This window comes from Candoia aspera, chromosome 2 (genome assembly GCF_035149785.1).
Source record: "Candoia aspera isolate rCanAsp1 chromosome 2, rCanAsp1.hap2, whole genome shotgun sequence".
Classification (NCBI taxonomy): Eukaryota; Metazoa; Chordata; class Lepidosauria; order Squamata; family Boidae; genus Candoia; species Candoia aspera.
The window spans coordinates 165,571,114-165,592,232 of NC_086154.1; the positions used below are offsets into that span (position 1 = coordinate 165,571,114).

General features: G+C 39.0%; 1 protein-coding gene across 1 annotated transcript; it reads left to right on the forward strand.

Annotated features, from left to right (window-relative positions):
• Nucleotides 1–981: 981 nt before the first annotated feature.
• On the forward strand, nt 982–20,453 carry NOA1 (nitric oxide associated 1). The gene is made up of 7 exons (XM_063294729.1): nt 982–2,203; nt 5,989–6,153; nt 7,037–7,239; nt 10,543–10,674; nt 14,191–14,307; nt 15,941–16,058; nt 20,091–20,453. The coding sequence occupies exons 1-7, from the start codon at nt 1,024–1,026 to the stop codon at nt 20,309–20,311; spliced, it is 2,136 nt and encodes a 711-aa protein (XP_063150799.1). The 5' UTR covers nt 982–1,023; the 3' UTR covers nt 20,312–20,453.
• The last annotated feature ends 666 nt before the right edge of the window (nt 20,454–21,119 follow it).

Here is a 21,119-nt window from a genome sequence, read left to right on the forward strand (position 1 = left end):
CATTCCTAATATGCATTGTTGTATGCATAGATAAAACCGTGGATAGACAGATTTTCTAGGTTATGCTTTGATTTAGGATTTCTCTCTGCTAAGCAACGGTAAAAAGCAAAGCGTCCCATAGGTAAATGAATGCCGCCCTGGTTTGGCGGGTGACTTTAGGTAGATCGATGTGTGCTGCAGCCTCAAATATGCTTTGCTTTGGCGATTTTCAACAAGACTGCGGTTATTTCGGGTTCCCCTTTATGTTTTTCTCCCTGTCTTCCATAATGTGACGTTAATTCTGCATTTACAGAATTCTCCTAAAACATGATCTGTCTAGAGCAGGGTTTTTCAACCAGGGTTCCCTGGAACCCTAAGATTTCGCGAGAGGTCACTAGGGGTTCCCTGGAAGGTCACGATTTATTAAAAAAATTATTTCAAATTCGGGCAACTTCACATTAAAGAGGTACGTTTCATTCTTTTCCAGAGAGCCTTTCCCAGAGAGCTGAGTCTTTGCATAATGTGTCCGAAGTAGAGCAATTGCAGCCTGGTCATTTGTGCCTCGAGGGAGAGCTCTGGGTTGATTTGTTTGATGATCCATTTGTCTGTTTCTTGGCTGCCCACGGTATTTTCTGGAGTCTTCTCCAACACTAAAGTTCAAAGGCGTCAATACTCTTCCTATCCTGCTTCTTTACAGTCCCACTTTCGCTTCTATAGACAGCCCCAGCATTACACTGCTGAAATTCTTCAAAACTTTCAAGGCAAAAAGAGTGGATCTTTGTCGGGAACCCTTGTGAAGTCTGCTCATTCCTAGCCCTTAAAACCAATTCCTGAACTCTGAATGTTTACAGTCTCTTTGGGCTTGTGATTGGCATCAAACCCTCTCTCCCCACGACGATTCACGCCTGAAGTCCGCCCACTTCACCAGAAAGGGACGAGCCCCTGTCTTTCGCTACGCCTGCGCTCCTCTGGCAGGGGTCGAAGGTAGCCGGAGGACCGCGTGCTCGGCTCTGCTTTTTCCAATCCGTTCGCTCGTGGGCGGCGATGAACGTCTTCCGGCGGGTTTTTGCGGGAGGCCTTCCTCGCTTTTGGCAGCTGCCGCCACCGCCGGTTTCCGCGCCCGCGTGCGGCAGAAGGGTCGGCGCGCAGCTTTGTCGCGCCTCGGTGGGCGGCCCTCCTCACTTTCCACTCGGGAAGGAGCCCCAAAGGCGCTGGGAAGAGACGGCGGTAATAGTGTCGCCTGAGTTGCGGGAGGAGGAGGAGTTCGTCTTCCCCGAATATGTTCCTGAGGAGCCGGCCATTGATGAGGAGATGCAGCGGCTGGAGGAGGAGGAGCTGGAGCAGCAGCGGACTCAGAGCACGCGGCAGCAGCAGCCCCGAGAAAGACGCCAGAAGGCTCCGCGGAGTCACCAGGCGGCGGGGCAGCCGGATCCTTCGCTGCGGTCGAGCGGAGTGAACTGCTCGGGATGTGGCGCGGAGCTACACTGCCGGGATCCGGCAGTGCCGGGTTACCTGCCCAGCGAGAAATACCTGAGCCTGGTGGGGCCTGCAGAGCTCCTGTGGCGGGAGGAAGATGAAGGAGAGCCGAGAGAGCCGAAGGGGGAAGAGGGGGCGGCCTGGAAGGACTCTGTCAGGAAGGCGCTGGAGGGGACTGTGTGCCAGCGCTGCTGGCTTCTGGTGCACCACCACCAAGCCCTCAAGGTGGAAATGTCCCGGGAGACATACTACAACCTGGTGAGCGCTGCCTTAAAACGGCCTCCTCGTCACGGACGGTCACCCCTCGTGCTCTGTATGGTGGATGTGCTGGACCTACCTGACTCACTTCTGCCTGACCTGTCCAAGTTGGTGGGGACCCATCCCCACATATTTGTGCTAGGAAACAAGGTGGATCTCCTGCCTGCTGACTCACCGAAGTACCTAAAGCACCTCCAAGAACTGCTGTTGAGGAATTGTGCAGATGCTGGCCTTGTGGATTTGAGCCAGCCTTTAGGAACCCCAAACAAGCGGATAATTGAGGCACACCTCATCAGTGCCAAGACAGGCTATGGAATAGAAACGCTGATCTCCAAGTTGCATCGGTCTTGGAAACTAAATGGGGATGTATACCTTGTGGGAGCAGCCAATAGCGGAAAGTCTACTCTCTTCAATACTCTCTTGCACTCTGACTATTGTAAATCCAGAGCTTCTGATGTGATCCACAGAGCAACCATCTCACCTTTCCCAGGTAAGAGGGAATTAAGACATGCTTTGAGAACTTATCCTTAGGACCATTCAGGAGAACCACATGGGCACTGAGTAAATGCTACAGACTGTATGGTGCTTGAACTACCTTTAAGAAGATGATACTTGTCCTGTTCTAGACATAGGTATGGGTGGGGAAAGATTTACATATTTTACAATTGATTTTTTTCTTACAGTCAAGCATTACTTAAAGGCTAATCCAGGGCATGGTCTTTTTGTACAAAAATCCATTTGCTGAGATGAAATAGGGTTTTTCACACATGCCCCATACATCAGTAAATATGTTAGCCTTTTAAGCACTCTTACCCTTCACTCTTCACAGAGTATTTTAGTATTCTTGGAATGATCTATAAGATTTACAGATTCCTTTACATTGTTCCTGATGTAAAGAAAATCACTGGCTGGGAATCACTAACTAGCCAACTACGTTTCAGCTGCTGCATTTTACAAACCCAACCCAATTTATGGCTCAATGTATCATGCAAACCCAATATGTTGGGTTAGCAAGAAAAATCTGCTTAAGTTAACCATAGCAAAGTGAGTTGTGCTAGCACAGCTTTTGTGAGTTTGTCCCAAACTATAAAACTATAAAATCTTTAGATTACAGTATATGAGTTAATCTCTTCTGTGCTAGCTCTTAAATGCCATGTGGGTGTGTCTAAAATCCGGCTTAAAAATACCTAAATTTCTGTTACTCCTTACGAATGAGAATTGTGTCTCAGCAACTGGTGTTAAAAAAAAGAAAAGAAAAGTGGGAGGTCATATACCCAATGCATATTAATAATTCACATGAGCTTTAAGTAACAGCTATATAGTTTTTGAGGATAGTTGTAGAACTTGTTTTGTTTTATTTATTTATTTTTTACCATAGTGTATTGGTATAAAGTTGGGGTGATTCCTGTTCATATTGGAAGCAGCCAGATCTAAAATGTTTGGCATTGAAATACCATACTATATTGTGTTGCTGGCCTTGGACATTAAGTCACCACTAGATATTTCACTGTATAAAAGGTTATGTAGTTAAATAATCGAATTACAGGGTGACAGCATAGCCACACACTAAAGCGTATTACTGTATCATGATACTTCAATCTAAAGCAGAAAATAGAGTTCTAGAAAGGCTAAATAGTTCTTGCTAGAGAGCTAATGGTGTCTGAAACCTCAACAAGTATGTCGAGAAAGCTTGATGCCAGATGTTTCACAGGGAGTTAACCAGTAAAAAGATGTTATTAATTGTTGAATTCGTTCTATGATATATGGCTTCAATCTTTCTGTAAGAAAGAGCATAACTTTTAGACATAACTATGTTAGGTGCTATAATTTTGACATAAAATCTCTTAAATGAAAGTTATTCTTAGACCTGTGATGGCTTTTGTATAGTATCCCTAAACTATTACGTAATAATGTAAGGTTGTTGTTGTTAGTTGCAGTCGAGTCATTTACGACTCATGGCAACCCTATGTATAACAGAACGAAATGCTGTTCGGTCTTGCGCCATATGCCTGCCTGTTCCAATGTTTGCATCCATTGTTGCTGTAACTGTATCAATCCATCGCACTGAAGGTCTTCCTCTTTTCTGCTGGCCCTTGACTTTACCAAACATGATGTCCTTTTCGAGCAATCGGTCTTTCCTGACGATGTGCCCGAAGTATGACAGTCTAAGCCTAGTTATCTTCGCCTCTAGGGAACATTCTGGTTGTATTTTTTCTAAAACTGATTTGTTTGTTCTTCTGACAGTCCATGGTATTTTCAATAATCTTTGCCAACACCACAATTTGCATCAATTCTTCTTCTATCTTCCTTTTTTAATGTCCAACTTTCACAGGCATATGTGGCAATTGAGGAGACCATGGCATGAGTCAGACACACCTTTGTTTTTAAACTGACGTCTTCTGAAAACTTTAGATAGGTCTTTGATGGCAGATTTTCCCAGTGTGATACATCATTTGATTTCTTGATTACTACTTCCCTTGGCATTGATCGTTAATCCAAGTAGAATGAAGTCATTGACAACTTCAATTTCTTCTCCATTTATTGTGACATTGTTTATTGGTCCATTTGTGAGAATCTTCGTCTTCTTCACATTCAGGTGTAGTCTGTATTGCTGACTACAGTCTTTGATCTTCATCAGCAAGTACTTCAAGTCTTCTTCATTTCCAGCAACCAAAGTTCTGCATATCATCTGCATATCGCAGGTTGTTAATGAGTCTTCCACCAATTCTGATACCCCATTCTTCTTCATACACTCTTGCTTCTCAAATTATTTGTTCAGCAGACATATTGAATAAGTAGGGTGAAAGTATACAACCTTGCTGCACACCTTTTCCAATTCTGAACCACTCGGTGTCACTGTTTCCTGTTCTAATGACTGCCTCTTGATCCATGTACAGGTTCCACATGAGTACAGTTAAGTGCTCTAGAATTCCCATTCTTCATAATATTAGCCATAACTTGTGGTCCACACAGTCAAACTCCTTTAATGGATACCCTATAATATTTTTTTTTCTAAAAATCTGACAATTGCTTTTTTCCTCAAAACTCCTACAGTATTTAAGTTTCTGCCTTTCAAGTAAAATAGCAATACAGTAACATGTGAATCTGGCTAAACTATTCATGGTTTTGCCCCACTAGGTGGCACCATCTAGCCTATTGTACTGATCTCAAAAACATTACTGTAGCAGGCTTGGACCTGATTAGTATAGTACTGTACAGTACTTGACTGACTATGTGACCACCAGGAAATATGTGATTTGTAGACTAGAATGGGAATGAAAGGAGGAAAAAACAGGAGGAAGCACTGGCAAACTAATTCTGTGTTCTTGTGAACATAACCCATGGGCATGTCCATAAATTCACCTGGAGTAGAGTTCAATTTAGAGGAGACCTTATTCATGGATTAGCAAAGTAGAGTTACCTGTAACTGAACAACACATTAACCAGCTGTCTGTTACAAATTGCCACTGAAGGTTTTGAAAGGGAGCACATAACTCCAAGGATTATTTAAAAGTGGGTAGGTTGCATATGGTTACCACCATGCCATTTTTGGTCCCTGAGTTGGTGGTAGTGATTTTTTGGAGTTGTTTGTTTGTTTAGAGAGGGGGGTGAAATGGCAAAATCAGTGTACTAGGTTTTACTGAATTAAGCTGTCCATTGCCTTTGGGTGGGGGGGTAAGAGACAAAATGACTGCTTATTTTGTCTTGCAAGGAAGCAAAAAATACTCCCACCTCTGTTCCATTGACATCAGAATATCACTAGCCACAGACCCTGGAATCATCAAATTGGGCAAGAAATCATAATGCAGTGCTAGACCAAAAAAGTGTACCAACTGCTGCTTTAGTTTGTGAATATAATGATAATGTATGCTTTGTACTTACATTTGGCCAATGTAAAGTAAGCCATTATTTTATTGATATTGCAGACGTGCTGAAAGTTAGCCATGGTTGAGGCAGGATTTGAAGTGGGAATTTATTGACTCAGTATTTTTCCTTTTAACCATTACAATATTGTTGGGTTCTCAAAATAGCAAATCCTTGAACAAACTATTGCCATCCTTTATCTTATTTTCTTAATAGGGCACTCCTATAGTTATGGTTTCTTTCACATACTTCTTGCCTGAAAATACTTGAGATGCTAGCAAGAGCTATATACCTCACATAACATTTTTGTGACCTATATTTTTTAAATCTATACTAGTATCTTAATTCTCTGCCAATCCTGTATAGACTTAACCATGGAAATTTATGTGTTTTTAATTTTTTTCCCCCTAGGTACCACCTTGAACCTCCTGAAATTTCCAATTATTAATCCTACACCTTATAGAATACTCCGGAGACAAGAAAGGCTAAAGGAAGATTCAGAGAAGAGTGAAGAAGACCTCAGTATACATGAACAAAAACAGCTTAATATTCTCAAAAAGCAAGGATACTTAATAGGTATGTACATTTTGGGTACTGTGCAAGTGCTGTAACTCACGAATATTTCATAGGTCTTTCCAAGGCTGTGCAAATATTTAAAGCACAGATCCAGTTGAAGTTGGATATTGTTGAATATCCAAAGTGGATCTTTTTATTATTATTATTATTATTGGACTGGAAATTCCACTTAAATAATCAAAGTAGATGGCTTCAAATTGCTTTGGACAGTTTAGATGCGTCTGTGCATATGGAGAACCAGATTTTTCCTAAATTGATTCAGAAATTAAAAATTACCAATTTGAAAATTTGATCTGAATGTACAAAACAAATCAGATCAGTTTTCCAAATCAAGTGTTTGAATTAGATTTTTCCTGATTTTCACATGTACAGAACTTGGATCTGATTAAGAGACATCATATCGATACAGTCAGAATATTTACAAGCTAAGAGTTTTCTGGAGCAGATTTCCATGAATATATAGCTCTCTGTTATTACTGTTTTCACAGTTATTTGAATCTTACCAGGCAGGTGTGAATTTAAAGAACAATGCAATAAAGAGACCTGGCCATATTTTTTAGTTCACTCGTCAGAAGATAAAAATATGAGGAGAGTGTGTTCACTGGAGTTAGAGTTCACAGAGTAAGAGACTGATTGATGGTTGCATCTGGCTTCCATATTCCAATGGGTTGTTTAACCTTAATTTATTGAATGAACGATTGATTTCTCACAATATGCTACACTAAAATCAAAATCCCTATTATAGCCTAATGCAATGGATGAACAAACTCTAGGTATTGATTGTTGGCTGAATTGTTGTTGCATCTGCTATCCTCAAATGACGTATCACAAAAGAACAGGAATAATCTACGTGTACCTGTGTTTTCTCCCTTTTTTGATACAGGAAGAATTGGAAGAACCTTTAAACCAGAAAAAAATCAAGAAAAATGTACAGTTGATTTTGATGCTGAAGCATTGTCTTTTAGTATGGAGGAAGAACCCTCCTCTCTGCTCAAAGCTACTACCACAAAAGTTGAACTGACATATAATGAAGTGAAAGATTGTCGTTGGTTTTATGACACACCAGGGATTATAAGAGATGACTGTGTAAGTAAACTGTTATGAAATTTGTTTCATATCTATAACAGAAATGAAACCAGTATTTCAGCAGCTTCCTGTCTCCTTTGTTTCAAATATTGAGGAGCTGAAAATGTATTTCATATAAGGAATGGCTGGGCTACTTGGAGCATTTGTGAGAAAAGTCTAACTATAAATAGTCCAACTGTGTATAGAAATAGAATCATTGTAAACGCCCTTGTAGCATTTTGTAAATCCTTTGCAAGCATTTTCAAAATAGTGATAGCAACTACTTTTATTCCTCAGTTTACTTTCAAATCTTGCCAATTATCTTTAGGAAAACCTCTGAATTAATTTAGCATTTAGGTTTAAGTAGCTTAGGCCTAATATTAAATGTGAAATTTCAGTTACATATATGATCTATCAAAGTCTTGCAAAGTTATGGTTATATAGTTGCTGTGCTTCGTAAAAGTGTATGAGAAAGGTGCTTCCCCCTTTTTTCTGTACATTATTCCAAAGATAATAGTGGAAGCATGGGTTTTATGCTATTTAGTTATTGAGTGTCTAGCTCAGTTTCCACCAGTGATCTGCAATGTAAATTTAAAAAAAGATAGAGAACAAACTAATTCAGTATATAATATAGAGCCCTACAAAGTGATATAGAGCCCTATTTTTACCTAACACTTTTTAGTAAGAGAATAGAAGAGCACACTAGGTTGCCAGCCTTAGTCATGCTTGTTCCATGTGTGGCGTTCCCTGCTAACAATAAAGGACAGTTCCTGTCAGTGTTGGTACGTTTTGACCAACTGCCACAAGTGCAACCAAGCCAGTTTTATCCCATGCATGTTCATGGTATTCTGTGCAAGCTAAGGTCTCTAATCTAGAGACTGACTTATGAGCCGGCATACTGTTGCCTATATCCCACTAGCTAGGAGGTACAAGCAGAGTTCTGATATAATTGAGATACTGGCAGTGATTCAATTGGTGTATGAATGATGTGTAAAGATAGAAAGGCACGCAAACCAGATTTAATTAGAGTTCGTTTGCTTTTTTCTTTTGCTGTTTTTCTGCTTACTCAGAAAAAGAATGGGCAGAACGGGGACATACATAAGTATGCAGAATAGGCAATACATACCTAATCCATGGTACAGATGGGCCAGTACTGCTTGTGAAATAGAGAAAAATTGCTTATTCTCCAGCGTCATACAATAATAAATGAACAACAACAAAAACCCCAACAGTAATTATACAATTAAATAATTAAAACTATCCCAAAGCTTAAAGTTAAAATGCACTTTGATATCCTTCTTGAAAACAGAGAGAGTGGAGCCGATCACATCTTTAGAGACAATGTTTAATTGCTGGAAGAAACACAGAAGAAGAGGGGCAATCTTTGGAATGCCTCTGCTGTGTATAATAGAGTTACTGGCCTCATAATAAGACCAGTAATCTGAACTATTTTGGCCTCTAAAGGATGAGATCCACATATAGAATTAAGATTGAATTTACGCTGGAAATTTGTTTGTTTGTTTGTTTGTTTCTCAAATTTTTGCTACCACCCATCTCCCCCACCAAGAGGGACTCGAATTTATGCTGGAAATGTGAACAACATGAAGGGACATTTTATCATGTTTGGTAGACATGTAAAAAAGCCGAAAAATTTTGGATACAAATACATACACTAATTCAGAAGATTTTAAAGACTAGTATACAATTAGTCTTTTCCTTTGGGATTAATGGACAGACAGCTAGAAAAAAGTCATGGAACTTTGTTTTTATATATGATAACTGCAGCTAGATTATTGTGTGCTCAAAAGTGGAAAGGCTTGACGCTACCCACAATAGAGGAATGGTTGGTGAAGATGATGGAACCTTCAAGGCATGGCTTAATTGACTTCCTTGATTAGAAAAAAGACAGTATCTACATTTATGGCTGACTGCAAACCCCTTAGAGACTTTTTGCATGAAACAGAAAAAATGCACTTTTGACTTATGGTTTTGATTATTAGAAAAATTAAGGTAATAGAAAAAAGTGAGCTTTTCTTTTGTAATCATAGAGTAAGAGATAATTTCATAATCAGACTTGTATTTGCCGCAAAGAAAATCGGAAGCTTCTTTTTTCTGTTTCATTTTTTCTTTCTGCACTTTTGTCTTTTTCGTTTTGTCTTTTTCTTTCTTTGTTTTCTTTACTCTGTATGAGTTTTTGTCAGTTTTTATCTTCTCTTTAAAATATTTAATAAAATTTATATTAAAAAAAGAAAGAAATGATATTGACATTATAGCTTTTCTTGCCATTAGCCTTTACTCTCACTTCCAGATTCCCAAATTACCACTTTTTCAAACTTTAAATCACAGCTGTTTGAAAGAGGTTAAAACTTTCAACATTTAACTTAGTCCTAAACTTGATGTAAAATGCCATGTGCTTTTGAAGAAACTGGCCACAATCCAAAGATGTGTGTTCACATGGAAGCCAACCAGACTTACCATTATAGTTTTCTTTCCTTTCCCCACTCCCCACAGCAGTTCCCAGAGCCAAGCAACTGAAATGCCTATCAGCTATATCAGTGGGTGGGCAGTAGATGGGCAAATAAATCACTATTCTGAGCCAAGAAGATTTCAAAAAAACTATTTTGCTCACTTTTCGTGGGTGGCAGCCGTTCAGTGAAATATTTAACTCTCCCCCTCTCTTACTGCATTGAAAAGTAAACACTGGGCTTTCTGAAACTGCCTATGATTTAAAAATTGTTCGCCCTGCATTACTGGAAAACTGCAGATCAACTATTGTTCTTCAGCATGCTGAATTTGACTGTGTATTATTTAGAAGGAGAGTATTTTATTTGTCACTTACAGTAATGCTGCAGAAAATTACAGTACAGCTCCTAGTGTGCATATTCATCTTTGGATTAAGGCCAGTGTGAATTACATTTCTCATTAACTCAGTCTTAACTAAGTAAGCATTTCAGCACCTGAATAGCATTTACACATTGTCTTGCCATCAATAATAATAAGAAGTGTTCTGTATGTATCATCACTTTTTCTTTCAGCTGTATACGAAATCCTTCTTAACTACCATGTATGTCAGGCTGCTTTCTCCATTATAAAACGTAGAATAAGTGAAATTGAGTTGTATTTGTCTGGAATTATCACTCTGCAACAGGACAATGGATCCTGGCTATTTCATCAGTCCCTATGAGTGCTGTTCATGTATGTTCTTATCTTCATATTTTAGCCCCATCCAACACTCCATCTATTTGTGAGTCCATATAGTATTCTGCAGGGACCAGTTTAACATTTCACCTCCTAATTTCCATATGTTTTCTGATTTACTTTTAGGTTTTAAATCTCCTAACAGAAAAAGAAATCAAATTTGTTTTGCCAACCTGTGCCATTGTTCCAAGAACATTTATACTTCAACCTGGGATGACTCTATTTTTGGCTGCATTGGGACGTATAGATTACTTACAGGTAAGAGTTGCAGTGGAAATTTTGAACTTAGTATATACAATGTATACAACAAGGTATGATTTGGACAGTTTGAAGGTTGCAGTAATCAACTCTCTTTTGTTCTGCTGCTGCTGAGCAACTTCTACTGTATCAGAGTTGATGGGGAGCTGCCACTTAAATGACTTTGAATGTAGCCATTTCTCTTTCAGGATCATTAAAATCTCTTAGCCCAGTGTTCTCTTCCTGCATTCTGGGTAGAAATCTAGCTTCCAGGAATCACTCTGAACTAACAGAAACCAGAAACAGAATGTCTGTTGGATTGGTCTCCAGATTAGAGAGGCTTAGCTCCTCTTCTAGTAAGAAAGCAGGAACGAAAAGAACTTCCTTTCTGTCCCTTTGGAAGAACCCCTCTTGAGGATTTGGTTCTGCCTTCTCAAGATGAGTATTGCATCCCATTTACTCCAGCCTCTGGAGGCAATTAAAAAATAGGAAGAAAATAGGAGGGAGTCATGCTGCAGAACAGAACCAAATTCAAAAAGATCACACAGCAGACAGGGAAACAGAATTGGCCACTTCACTCCTGATTTCAAGACCAATCACTAAATGCCCCATCTGGGTGGGTATAGAAAGGATTTGTGGCATTTGGAGACACTGACTTCTGTGTCCTCTGGCAGACTTCTCCAGAGGGCTTCAGGCCAAAGGGGAACAAGCAGTGAGTGGCAGGTGGGAAAGTGGGGAAAAGAACGTACCAGAGTTTTGGAAGCAGAAGCTGGTCAGTGCTTTTGCACTCACCTCCCCAAACATGGAGTAGAAACATCAGGAATTCCACATGCAGAAACAGCTTCCAGTGATGACCAGGAAAGTAGGCACCTGTGTTAACTTTTCAAGATGGCTACAGGGAGGAGGAATGACAATACTACTAAATCTGAGGAGGAGGAAGAGAACCAGTGTAGAATACAAAGAGCAGAAGCAATCCCAGACATGCCAATCATATTCTCCAGAAGAAGGAAGTCATAGCAACATCCGGGTAGGGGGAACAGAATCCAGCGCTCTCTCATCTTTCACAAGCAAAATCGCTATGCAAGTTGAACATGTGCAGCTCTTCAGCCAATTTTTGACCAACAGGGTGAGCAGCAAGAAGAGGTTCAACACCCACACACCCTGGAAGAAGCATCACAGACTCCACCCCAGGATAAGGAAGAATATTACACTTCAAGAAGCTCTTACTATTCTTTGAATTCCTTGCCCATCTACTCACCTGCTCCCACCCCACATCCTTCCAATCTTGTGGAAAACTCTACCTGCTGCAGAGAAACATTAATGATCTCAACAACAATAAGTAGAACAGAGTCTCTAGAAGACTGTAAGCCAAGCCAGGGCAGGATCTAATGGCAAGTAATGGCATGAACCGATCCAAGGATCTTATCCGCTTCCTCGGCGGACAAGGATTTTGAAACTGGTTCAAACACATACTGTTTGATGGAACACTGGACATTATATTTGTGATGCTACCTTAAATAATGTCAGGTTCGGCAAAAATCTAAGCAATGTTATTTGTGAAAAATTGCACAGTAGAAGTCTGATGGTATTATGGTCCAGGCCAAGGCCGCCAAGGTCTGCATCATCCATCCAACAGCCCTAAAGAACTCCATTGGCCAGGTTTCCACTGATGCACTGCCCCGTTATCTTCCTTTCTGATTGCCACATTATAGACTTTATGATGATGCCCATAACTTACCCAGTCGGATTTATCCCTGGACTTGTACCACAGCTATTCAAGCCACTTGCTGTCATATTTCATGGATCTCTGGAGACCATTATTCCATGCCTCAGCTTGTAGAGAGTAAGGAAGATGACCTTGACAGAAATAGGCCAGATCCACTACTAAAGCAACAAGAGGAAAAACATGGCTTAAGTCAAAAACAAGAAGGCATATGCAAAAGACTCATTCACATACTCATGGGTGGGCTTGAGGGTGGGGAGAAGAGCACAATCAGACCTGCAAGATTCTGTTACTATAGCCAATATTAATAAATGGTCTACATAGTGGGGCTGACATCAGTCTTGAAGTCTCATGACACAAAACATACTTGGCATAAACTGGATGCGTGTTCCACATTTAGGTTATATTTAAAATGCACACTAGAGTTCTGCTACTTGGACAGCCTGCTTATCTCCTCTCAGCTGGGGACAGGGGGGAAAGGGTATGCCATTCCACTATTAGCCACTGTGTCAGAGGATATATCACGCTGGCTAACTCCACCAGTGGCAGGCAAATCCCTACAAGGATTATGCTGCCCTTAGTAAATGGGAGTGAGTGCACTACTTGGGAGGAGATAGCACTGTGGCAGCTCTAGAGCATGTCCCTAACCAACACCTGCAAGCCAGCAACCTGGGCTTTTCCTACATTCATTAGACATTACAAAACAGACAGACCCTTTTGCAGATGCAGCATAATCCTACACAGATTATTATAGGTTTTCAAGATCTGTCTAAGGATATTTAATACATCCTTATCTGGTGACCAAAAAACTCTAGTGGATTTACTGTGTACTAGCTTTGGTCACTGATGGACACAACAGGCCTACCTAAAGTATCATACAGAATTAAAACTATACAAAGGGGCAACACTTAGTGTATAACAGAATAGTGGTGGAATATGAATCTCAGCGGTGTTTGGTTGTACTCTTTTTGGTTATGCGGTTCCAAGCAATAAAGGTGGCACTTCTACAGTATATAGCGGAAGTCAGTTCCTGTAACTGAAAGTTTTGTCCCAAAGGACAAGAAAACTGTTCTTTGGGGCCTTGCTTTCTCACTAGAAAAAGAATTTACCCTGTCCTGTTAGATCTATAAGGTGACTGTCTTGGTAAGGTCAACAGTTCTTTGCTGTGAAAGAGGAAATGAACTGGATGGGAAAGGAAAAGCAAGAATGGAATACCAGACTATGACTTCTTGTTATGACTCAGGTAATATCTATTTATTCAGTACTTCAGCATCTTAAAATATTTTAAAATTGTCTGGTCCTCAACCATATGAACTAGATGAAATGTTTTTCCTCAAAAAGAACTAAGCTAATTACTTCATTTTTAAATAGGGTAATGTGCAAGAGTGATGTAAGATTACATTATTGCAATAAAAGTTGAATAATGCAACTGAGGGGACTAAAAATGCCCTAGTTTTTCTAAATTGCTTTATTTTACATGACAACTCTTCCAAAGTGAGAGACTTTAACATTTTTTAATTTTTTTGTTTGTCAAAGCAAGGATGAATAAATATACAAAGACATTCAACCAAACTGAAAATGCTCTTCCTCGTTGCAGTTAGATCTAGGGATGCTTAAAAGAATGAGAAGTTTATCCAATTTGTCACATTTGACTAGCAGCCTTCAAAAGCTAAGTTATCAACAATAGAAAATAGAGAATTACTTGCTAGCTGAACTGGCATTATGGTAGTTAATGAAGGTGGCCTTTAAAACTTAATTGAATTAAGAAATAGAATTTTTCAGGTCATTTAATTTTCAATCTTTTTATTCCTTAGGGGAGTCAGTCCTCCTGGTTTTCAGTTGTGGCCTCTAATTTGTTGCCTGTGCATATCACCTCAACAGAAAAAGCAGATGCCATCTATCAAAAGCACGCAGGTCAAACGCTACTAAAGGTAAGCCACCACTAACAGTACACTACTGGAGAATCTATGAGCCTTGTGATTCTTCTCCGTTCACAGGCATTCATTATTATGCCTCTTGGGACTCAGACAAGAGAAGCTTTGTTCTGTTCTTAGACAACACCATGACTGTGTTGTCTCAAATGAGTTTTCCCTATCTTGGTGGTCTTCCACTTTATGCAAAAAGAAAATAATACTGCACATTGTCTTGTTTCTTTCCAATCTCTGGAAAGTAAGATAGTTTTAAAAAAAAGGTTTTATGTAAGTTCTAGGAGCAAAACAATTGCTCCCTGTAAAGATCACATTAAAAGAAAAGGGCTGCCTCATGGGATTATGGGCTTTTATATTTATGGTTGCTAATCTTAAAACATAAAAAATACTTTAAAACCTTATTTGAGAGTATTCAAGATATAATACTAACAAACAGTCACTCAGTAGATTCATGGAAACCAGGTCTTTTATGTCTAAACTCTCACCACTGCCGAGATAAAGATAAAAAAATTGGTAAGGAATAAAATATTCCCAAGTATTGATCTCTGCCTATTAAAGAATTAAAGGGGTTGCATATTCTGTTGAAATTGGCAGCCTTTACCCACTAAACAACTTGAAGCAATTCAAAGAGACGTTTCATTTTAAGCAAATTTAAGTTCATTTTCCTCTAACTTGATTGTAGAGCAGACTGAAGGATTGGTCTAGTTTTCCTAACTTGGTGGAGAAAAGACAGTCATGAGAGAGGCTATACTAAATCTGTCTAAAAATTTGATCTATATGTTAGCTTTAATCCTGAATATTTATCAAAGGTTTGGCTTTATATGTGCAGACCTTGCATCCAGATTTAGACAAAAAAAAAGTACTCTTGTCAGTATCAACTTCTATGTCAAAATCATATATCATTTTGCTTTACTTTAAATAGATAAATTATAAATCTACTTTATCTTTCAGTATTTATCACATTTCCTGTTTGGGTTACCTGCTTTATTTTGTGTCTGGCGTATTGCAGTGTTACTTACTTACTTACTTACTTACTTACTTACTTACTTACTTACTGCCAGATATGCCATGTAGCATTGATCCGGGACAAGAGAGAGAGAGGGAGATTGCAGTGTTTATTTCACTGGTATCTGCTTGTCTGTTCTTTTCATTCTGTTAACTGGTTTTCATTTTTCTCTGAATATTTCAGCCACATCTCAGATGTTTCTCCATCTTCTTTTTCTTTCTCAGTTTAGTTGCTTCTAAATTTCTTTAAACGTTCACCTTGTCTTCTGACTTCTTTCTAGTTTCCATGCATATTCAGCTGTCGTTTTCTCCCATGAAATCCCACCACTCAGCCTCCACTGCTTCCTCTAAATCTTTTTTTCAGAGACACCCTTACAATTTCAGTGCTTTTCTTAATCACTAGGCTTATCTCCAACTTTTTCGGTTTCTTTTGCTTTCTACTTTTCTCACGTTTTGCTTTTACTAAATTATAAAACTGAAGGCAGAAACTGGCTCTATATCATGCCTAACTTGTATATATACTTACGAAAATAATGTGTTGTCACTTAGTGTATAATTTGCTAATTCGCTTTACCAGATGTATCTTAATTTTTACTATTTAAAGGTTTATATTTCTAATTTGTAACACAAGGTTCCAATGGGAGGTGAAGAACGAATGAAAGAATTTCCACCACTTGTTCCTCAGGAAGTGATGTTGGAAGGAATTGGGGAGGTTGAGGCAGTAGCTGACATAAAGCTCTCGTCTGCTGGTAACGTATACAAAGAGTCTCAAATGTTCTTTTGAGTAGGAGACCTTTTACTGTAATGCTAGAATGAGACATTTGCTTACTTGTGATGAATATGAGCAGCATAATGTAGCATCTATGCTGAAAAATGGGTCTTGTTTGCCTAGTGGAGAAGGATATCCTGAAAACTGGTTGGCTCCTCCTAATCCAGTATAGAGGGCTAAAAGATTTGCAACAACCCCTAGAGTGACAGAGCATCCTCCCCTTTCAGTTATGTTTTTACTTAGCTTCAGTTTAAAGCATGTCACTGAGAGCTCCACTGTTCCCAAAACCTTTATTTTAATTCTGTTGCCTTCCCCCTTGACTGGGGAATGTATGGATAGTCCATAGCTGTCATTAGATTTATTTATTCATTCATTCATTCATTCATTCATTCTTCAAATTTCTATCACCACCCATCTCCTTCAAGGAGGATGCTTTGGAGGAGCTCTTTGACAACTAGGAACATCATTGTGGGGTTCAGCCTCCAGGTGCTAGTAAACTTAGGAGGTGTGACCATCTACTAGGTGGATCTTCCTGCTTCCTTCCTAGGTATATCAGTTCCAGCTGTGGCAGAGAGATGCCAGCTGCAATCCATGCATGATTTGAGGGCAAGCAGACTCTCCAATGACTTAAGGAGCCAGTGCAAGAGCCAGGACAGACCCCAGTTTCTCCACCACCCAAAGTTGAGGCATATTCATTGCATACTGCATATGGATATATCAAGTATATCAAGTTGTCGTTGCTGAGGTTTTCTTGTCCACAACCCCCAGTCCTTCCAAATCCCATGAAGGAGACCATAGGCCCATTGTACATACCACAGCTCAGCAGCTCAAGCTCTTCCATTAAGGATATCCAGAATTTGCCATTTTATCTCAATACTGTGAGGTCCTCTAGTGTTTTGACAAGACTTGCATCTCTCTCTTACACCTCTCCTTATTAGATCCTTGCTGCCTTGGCAATGGGATTGCCACCAGGTATTGTGGGGAGGGGAACCCAAATTACCCTAAGTAACATTTTCAGGACCAATTGTTTTCCCCTTCATTTGGGAACTTCAGTGCCTCTGCTTCCCTCTTGTCCTCTCATAGGGAAAAGGAAGATCTGTCTGTGGATGAGGCGGCAGCAAAAGGGGCAGGTTATTTCAAAAGTTAATTTTCCTCAGCTGGTTGAAAAGCTTGTTAACTCTGGAGGTTAAAGAGAATCTTTTAGAATATGTATTTCTCTCTGTCTTCAGTAAGAATGATTGTAAAATCCATGGTGCAGGGAGACCACCGCATGTCCCAGATATCTCTGATTTTGCCCCAGTACAAAGATCTAGCTTTGCCAGACCACTCGCCTATAGAAGTGTGTGATCTCTGAGAAAACCAAAGAAGGCAGTTAATCCCCTCACCATGGAGGTATTTTAATCCATTTGTTCCTCTGAGTCAAGGTTTGAGGGACCTGGTAAGATCACTAAATCTAGAACCTTGGGCACTTTTAATTCACTGGAGAGCACAAAGGGAGGCCTAGGCAGAGACAGTGAGTTCCCTCCTTTGGAAGGAGGAGCAGAGTTGTTTCTGATGCTTGCCAAGCTCCAACAAATTTGAGGACATTTTCAAGGGCAATGAGAAAGAGATCTTGTGAAGCCCTCCAATTATTTCTTAACTGGCTGCAATTAATAAATAAATAAATCATCCAGTAAGATTGGCTTCATTTTCTTCCTTTTTCCCAGGCCTTGAAAGTCTGTGAAGTAATTTCAGGGGTAACTGCAGGAGCAGCTGTTAACAGCAAGAGAGTGGGGAGATGGGCAGTGGTGAAATTTGATGAATAAACAAACAAACAAACTGCTCTTGTGGCTACTATATTTAATAAATGTATAAATCACTAAGAATTTTCTCTGTTCGGAGTTCTAAGACATCCATAGCAGATGTCTATAGGTTGATTGCTGTCCCTGAAATCTATTTGAACCAGGTTCAGGACTATAACTTGAAAACTCCAAAATTTGTACCACAACCACTTTGTAAGATTTTGACTATTCAGTAAAGTATTTTAACAATAAATCTAAAATTAGTATACAAAGAGTTGCATGCAAAGGTTTTTGCACTCCTGATCAAATTACAAGTTTCAGTGAATCCTTAAGTGAACAGGTGCTGATACAACCTTTACATGGTACAAAGTTAAATATGACATATTTCTGCATATTTGAATGCATATTTATTATTTACATACAGTTGTTTATAGATCCAAAATTAGTGAATATGCCAGGAAATGTTTTAAAGTTGTTATTTCTGCCAAAGAAGGTACAGGTAGTCCTCAGTTAATGACCACTTCTTCAGCAACCGTTTAGTTACAACAGCACTGAACAAGGAGACTTAAAACTGTCCTCATAATTGTGGCCGTCACCGCATTCCCAGAGTCATGTGATTGCGATTCGGGTGCTTGGCAACTGGCGTGCAATTAGGATGGTCGTAGCATCTTGTGGTCACGTGATTGCCATTTGCAACTTTCACTGCAGACTTCTGATAAGCAAAGTCAGTGGGGAAGCTGGCAGGAGGTCGCAAATGGCGATCACATGACGTGCCTAATGACCATGCGGGATTTGCCTAACCACAACTGGAACTGCCATCATAAGTTGGCGCAGTCACATGTTTTATGACCGTGTTGCTTGGGGCTTTTTTTATAAAACTTTATTAAGTTTCAGCAAGAGATAAAATTTAAAGAAACAGGAAAAAAAGGTTGAAAAGATCAGAAAGAACAAAATTAAGTGTGCAGAAAAGAAAAAGAAAAAAGAATAAAAAAATAGCTTCCAACATTTTTCGGTATAGATACAAATATAAGATACATTAACTTCTTACTCTAAAATTAACAGTACATGATATTTCTATAATCATAAACAATTCTAATCATCAAATCCCCAAATTAAAGTTTCATCTCTTTCAGTTTCAAGCAAAAAAAAGTCCAAAAGTGGTTTCCAAGTAGCAAAGTCTCCTGTAAAATCAAAACTAAATCATCAGCAAAAGCCCTCAATTTTTAAGTCTTTTTTAATTTTCAAACCCATTATTTTCTCATCCTGTCTAATGTCTCTATTCAACACTTCCAAGACCAAAATGAAAAGCAAAGGAGACAGAGGACATCCTTGTCTTGTCCCCTTCTGTATCTCACATGGTTTAGTTAAATCATCATTAATAATATGTGCCTTCTAGATGTATATGTTGACGTGACTGTGTCACTTAGCGATGGAGTTGCCAGCCCAATTACCATCATTAAGGACTATCTGTATTCCAAATTATTGAATGAAAAGATGTCTAAACTTTTATACTTGCTATATTCAGTGTGAATCCAGGTTTGATTGCAGTCAAAAGTGGCCCAACCTTTTAATCTCCTACTGAGGAATCATCTTCTCTCCAGCAAGTAATTCTATTAGAATTCCAAGCAGAGTACCTGAGTTGCTAGTTTACTGGTAGGAAAGAATCGTATGTCACTAAGCATTTTTTTTTCCTGATCAGTAGATTTAACTTTATGTAGAAAAACCTTGTACTTCTCTATTCAGCTATGAATTTGGCAGATCCACATTAACAGGAAATTTAGGATTATTTTCCTAAGAATTAGAACAGGATTATTTTCTTTTGAATTGTCTTTGTAGCTCCTAATGGTTTTCAATCCCACAGCTGAAAAGGAGAGTGCTCCCCACCCCCCAGCAAGGAAATAGTGCACATGCTTTTAGGTCTGCCTAGTGCACCATATGAAGGGAACAACCAGTTTTCAGAATGCTCTTCCATTCACTGCAGAAAAGGAACCTTCATGCTTAAAACTAACGTTTGCTCTTTTGATTCAGTCACAAGTTCTGTTGACATTATCAAGTATGAAAGTTTTGGGGACAGACACTGAAGAGAATTTTTGAAGATAGCTGTTGCTTTTAACCCTAATATGGAAACTAATACGACTTCATCTTGCTTCAGCCAAATTGAAGTTCACAGTAAATCAAATGTAGAGTTTTTATTTTGTTTAGCTGTAAAGTGATGTATTTCTTCTCTTTAGGTTGGGTTGCAGTTACGGCTCATTCAAATAACAAAATGCAATTAAGATGCTATACTCCTGAAGGAACACTGGTAACTGTACGTAAACCACCTCTGCTGCCATACATCATTCATTTGAAAGGGGAACGTCTGAAAGGAAGTTCATCCTATAAGACTAAAAGACCACCTTCTTTTGTGCAAAATTTAAAATCTAATGTAGATCAGAAAAAGTATAAAGTATAAGACATTATAAATAACGGAATCCCCAATGTAATTTTTACCCCAAATTAGCAAATAGATATTTGCTTATTAACAGCCATTTTGTTTTCTTATTGTTTCGTTTTGGTAAATTGTCACTGCGCATTAAAGGTCATGTTTACTTGCAGTATTGTGGTATTGTACTGTTTTACACTGCAGTCTGTAATATTTTTTATACTTCATTGCTCTCATTAAAGACCAGTATTCCTTTCAAACTTTTTTTTCTAGTTTTGGTAGCTGAATGCTGTCAGAAAGGAAAGATGATCTCTTACAACTCCAACAATATACCAAGCTATAGGAGATTTTGAATTATATCTGTTTAGTACCAAGTAATTATTTTATTACAAATTATTCACAACCTTCCTTTAAGGATACCAGTTTTCCAAAATGCAGCTTATATTAATATAAACAACTGTGAATAAGGAACACTATACATATTTTAAAACAAATTGCTAGGCTGTTTTCAACAAGGCAGTTGTCAATAATCACAGGGCAGGGAGCAAGCTATCTGTGTAGGCTTCTGTGATGATTATCACCTGCCTTCCTCCCTATCTGACATTCCTTAAAAACAGCATAGCCTATGCTACTTTTATCTGTGAAAGTTTACAGAGACCAATAACTATCAGTTATTCCAGAGAATAACTGAGAAATTCAGCTAAATACATGTATGTACTGTATTTTGAGATTCAGTTGCTCTCTAATATGTAAGACATCATGCCTTGCTGCCAACTGCAGAAATAAGTGAACATGGCTGCCAAGGTAAGTGCATATCCAGGCAGTTGTAGAATAAAAT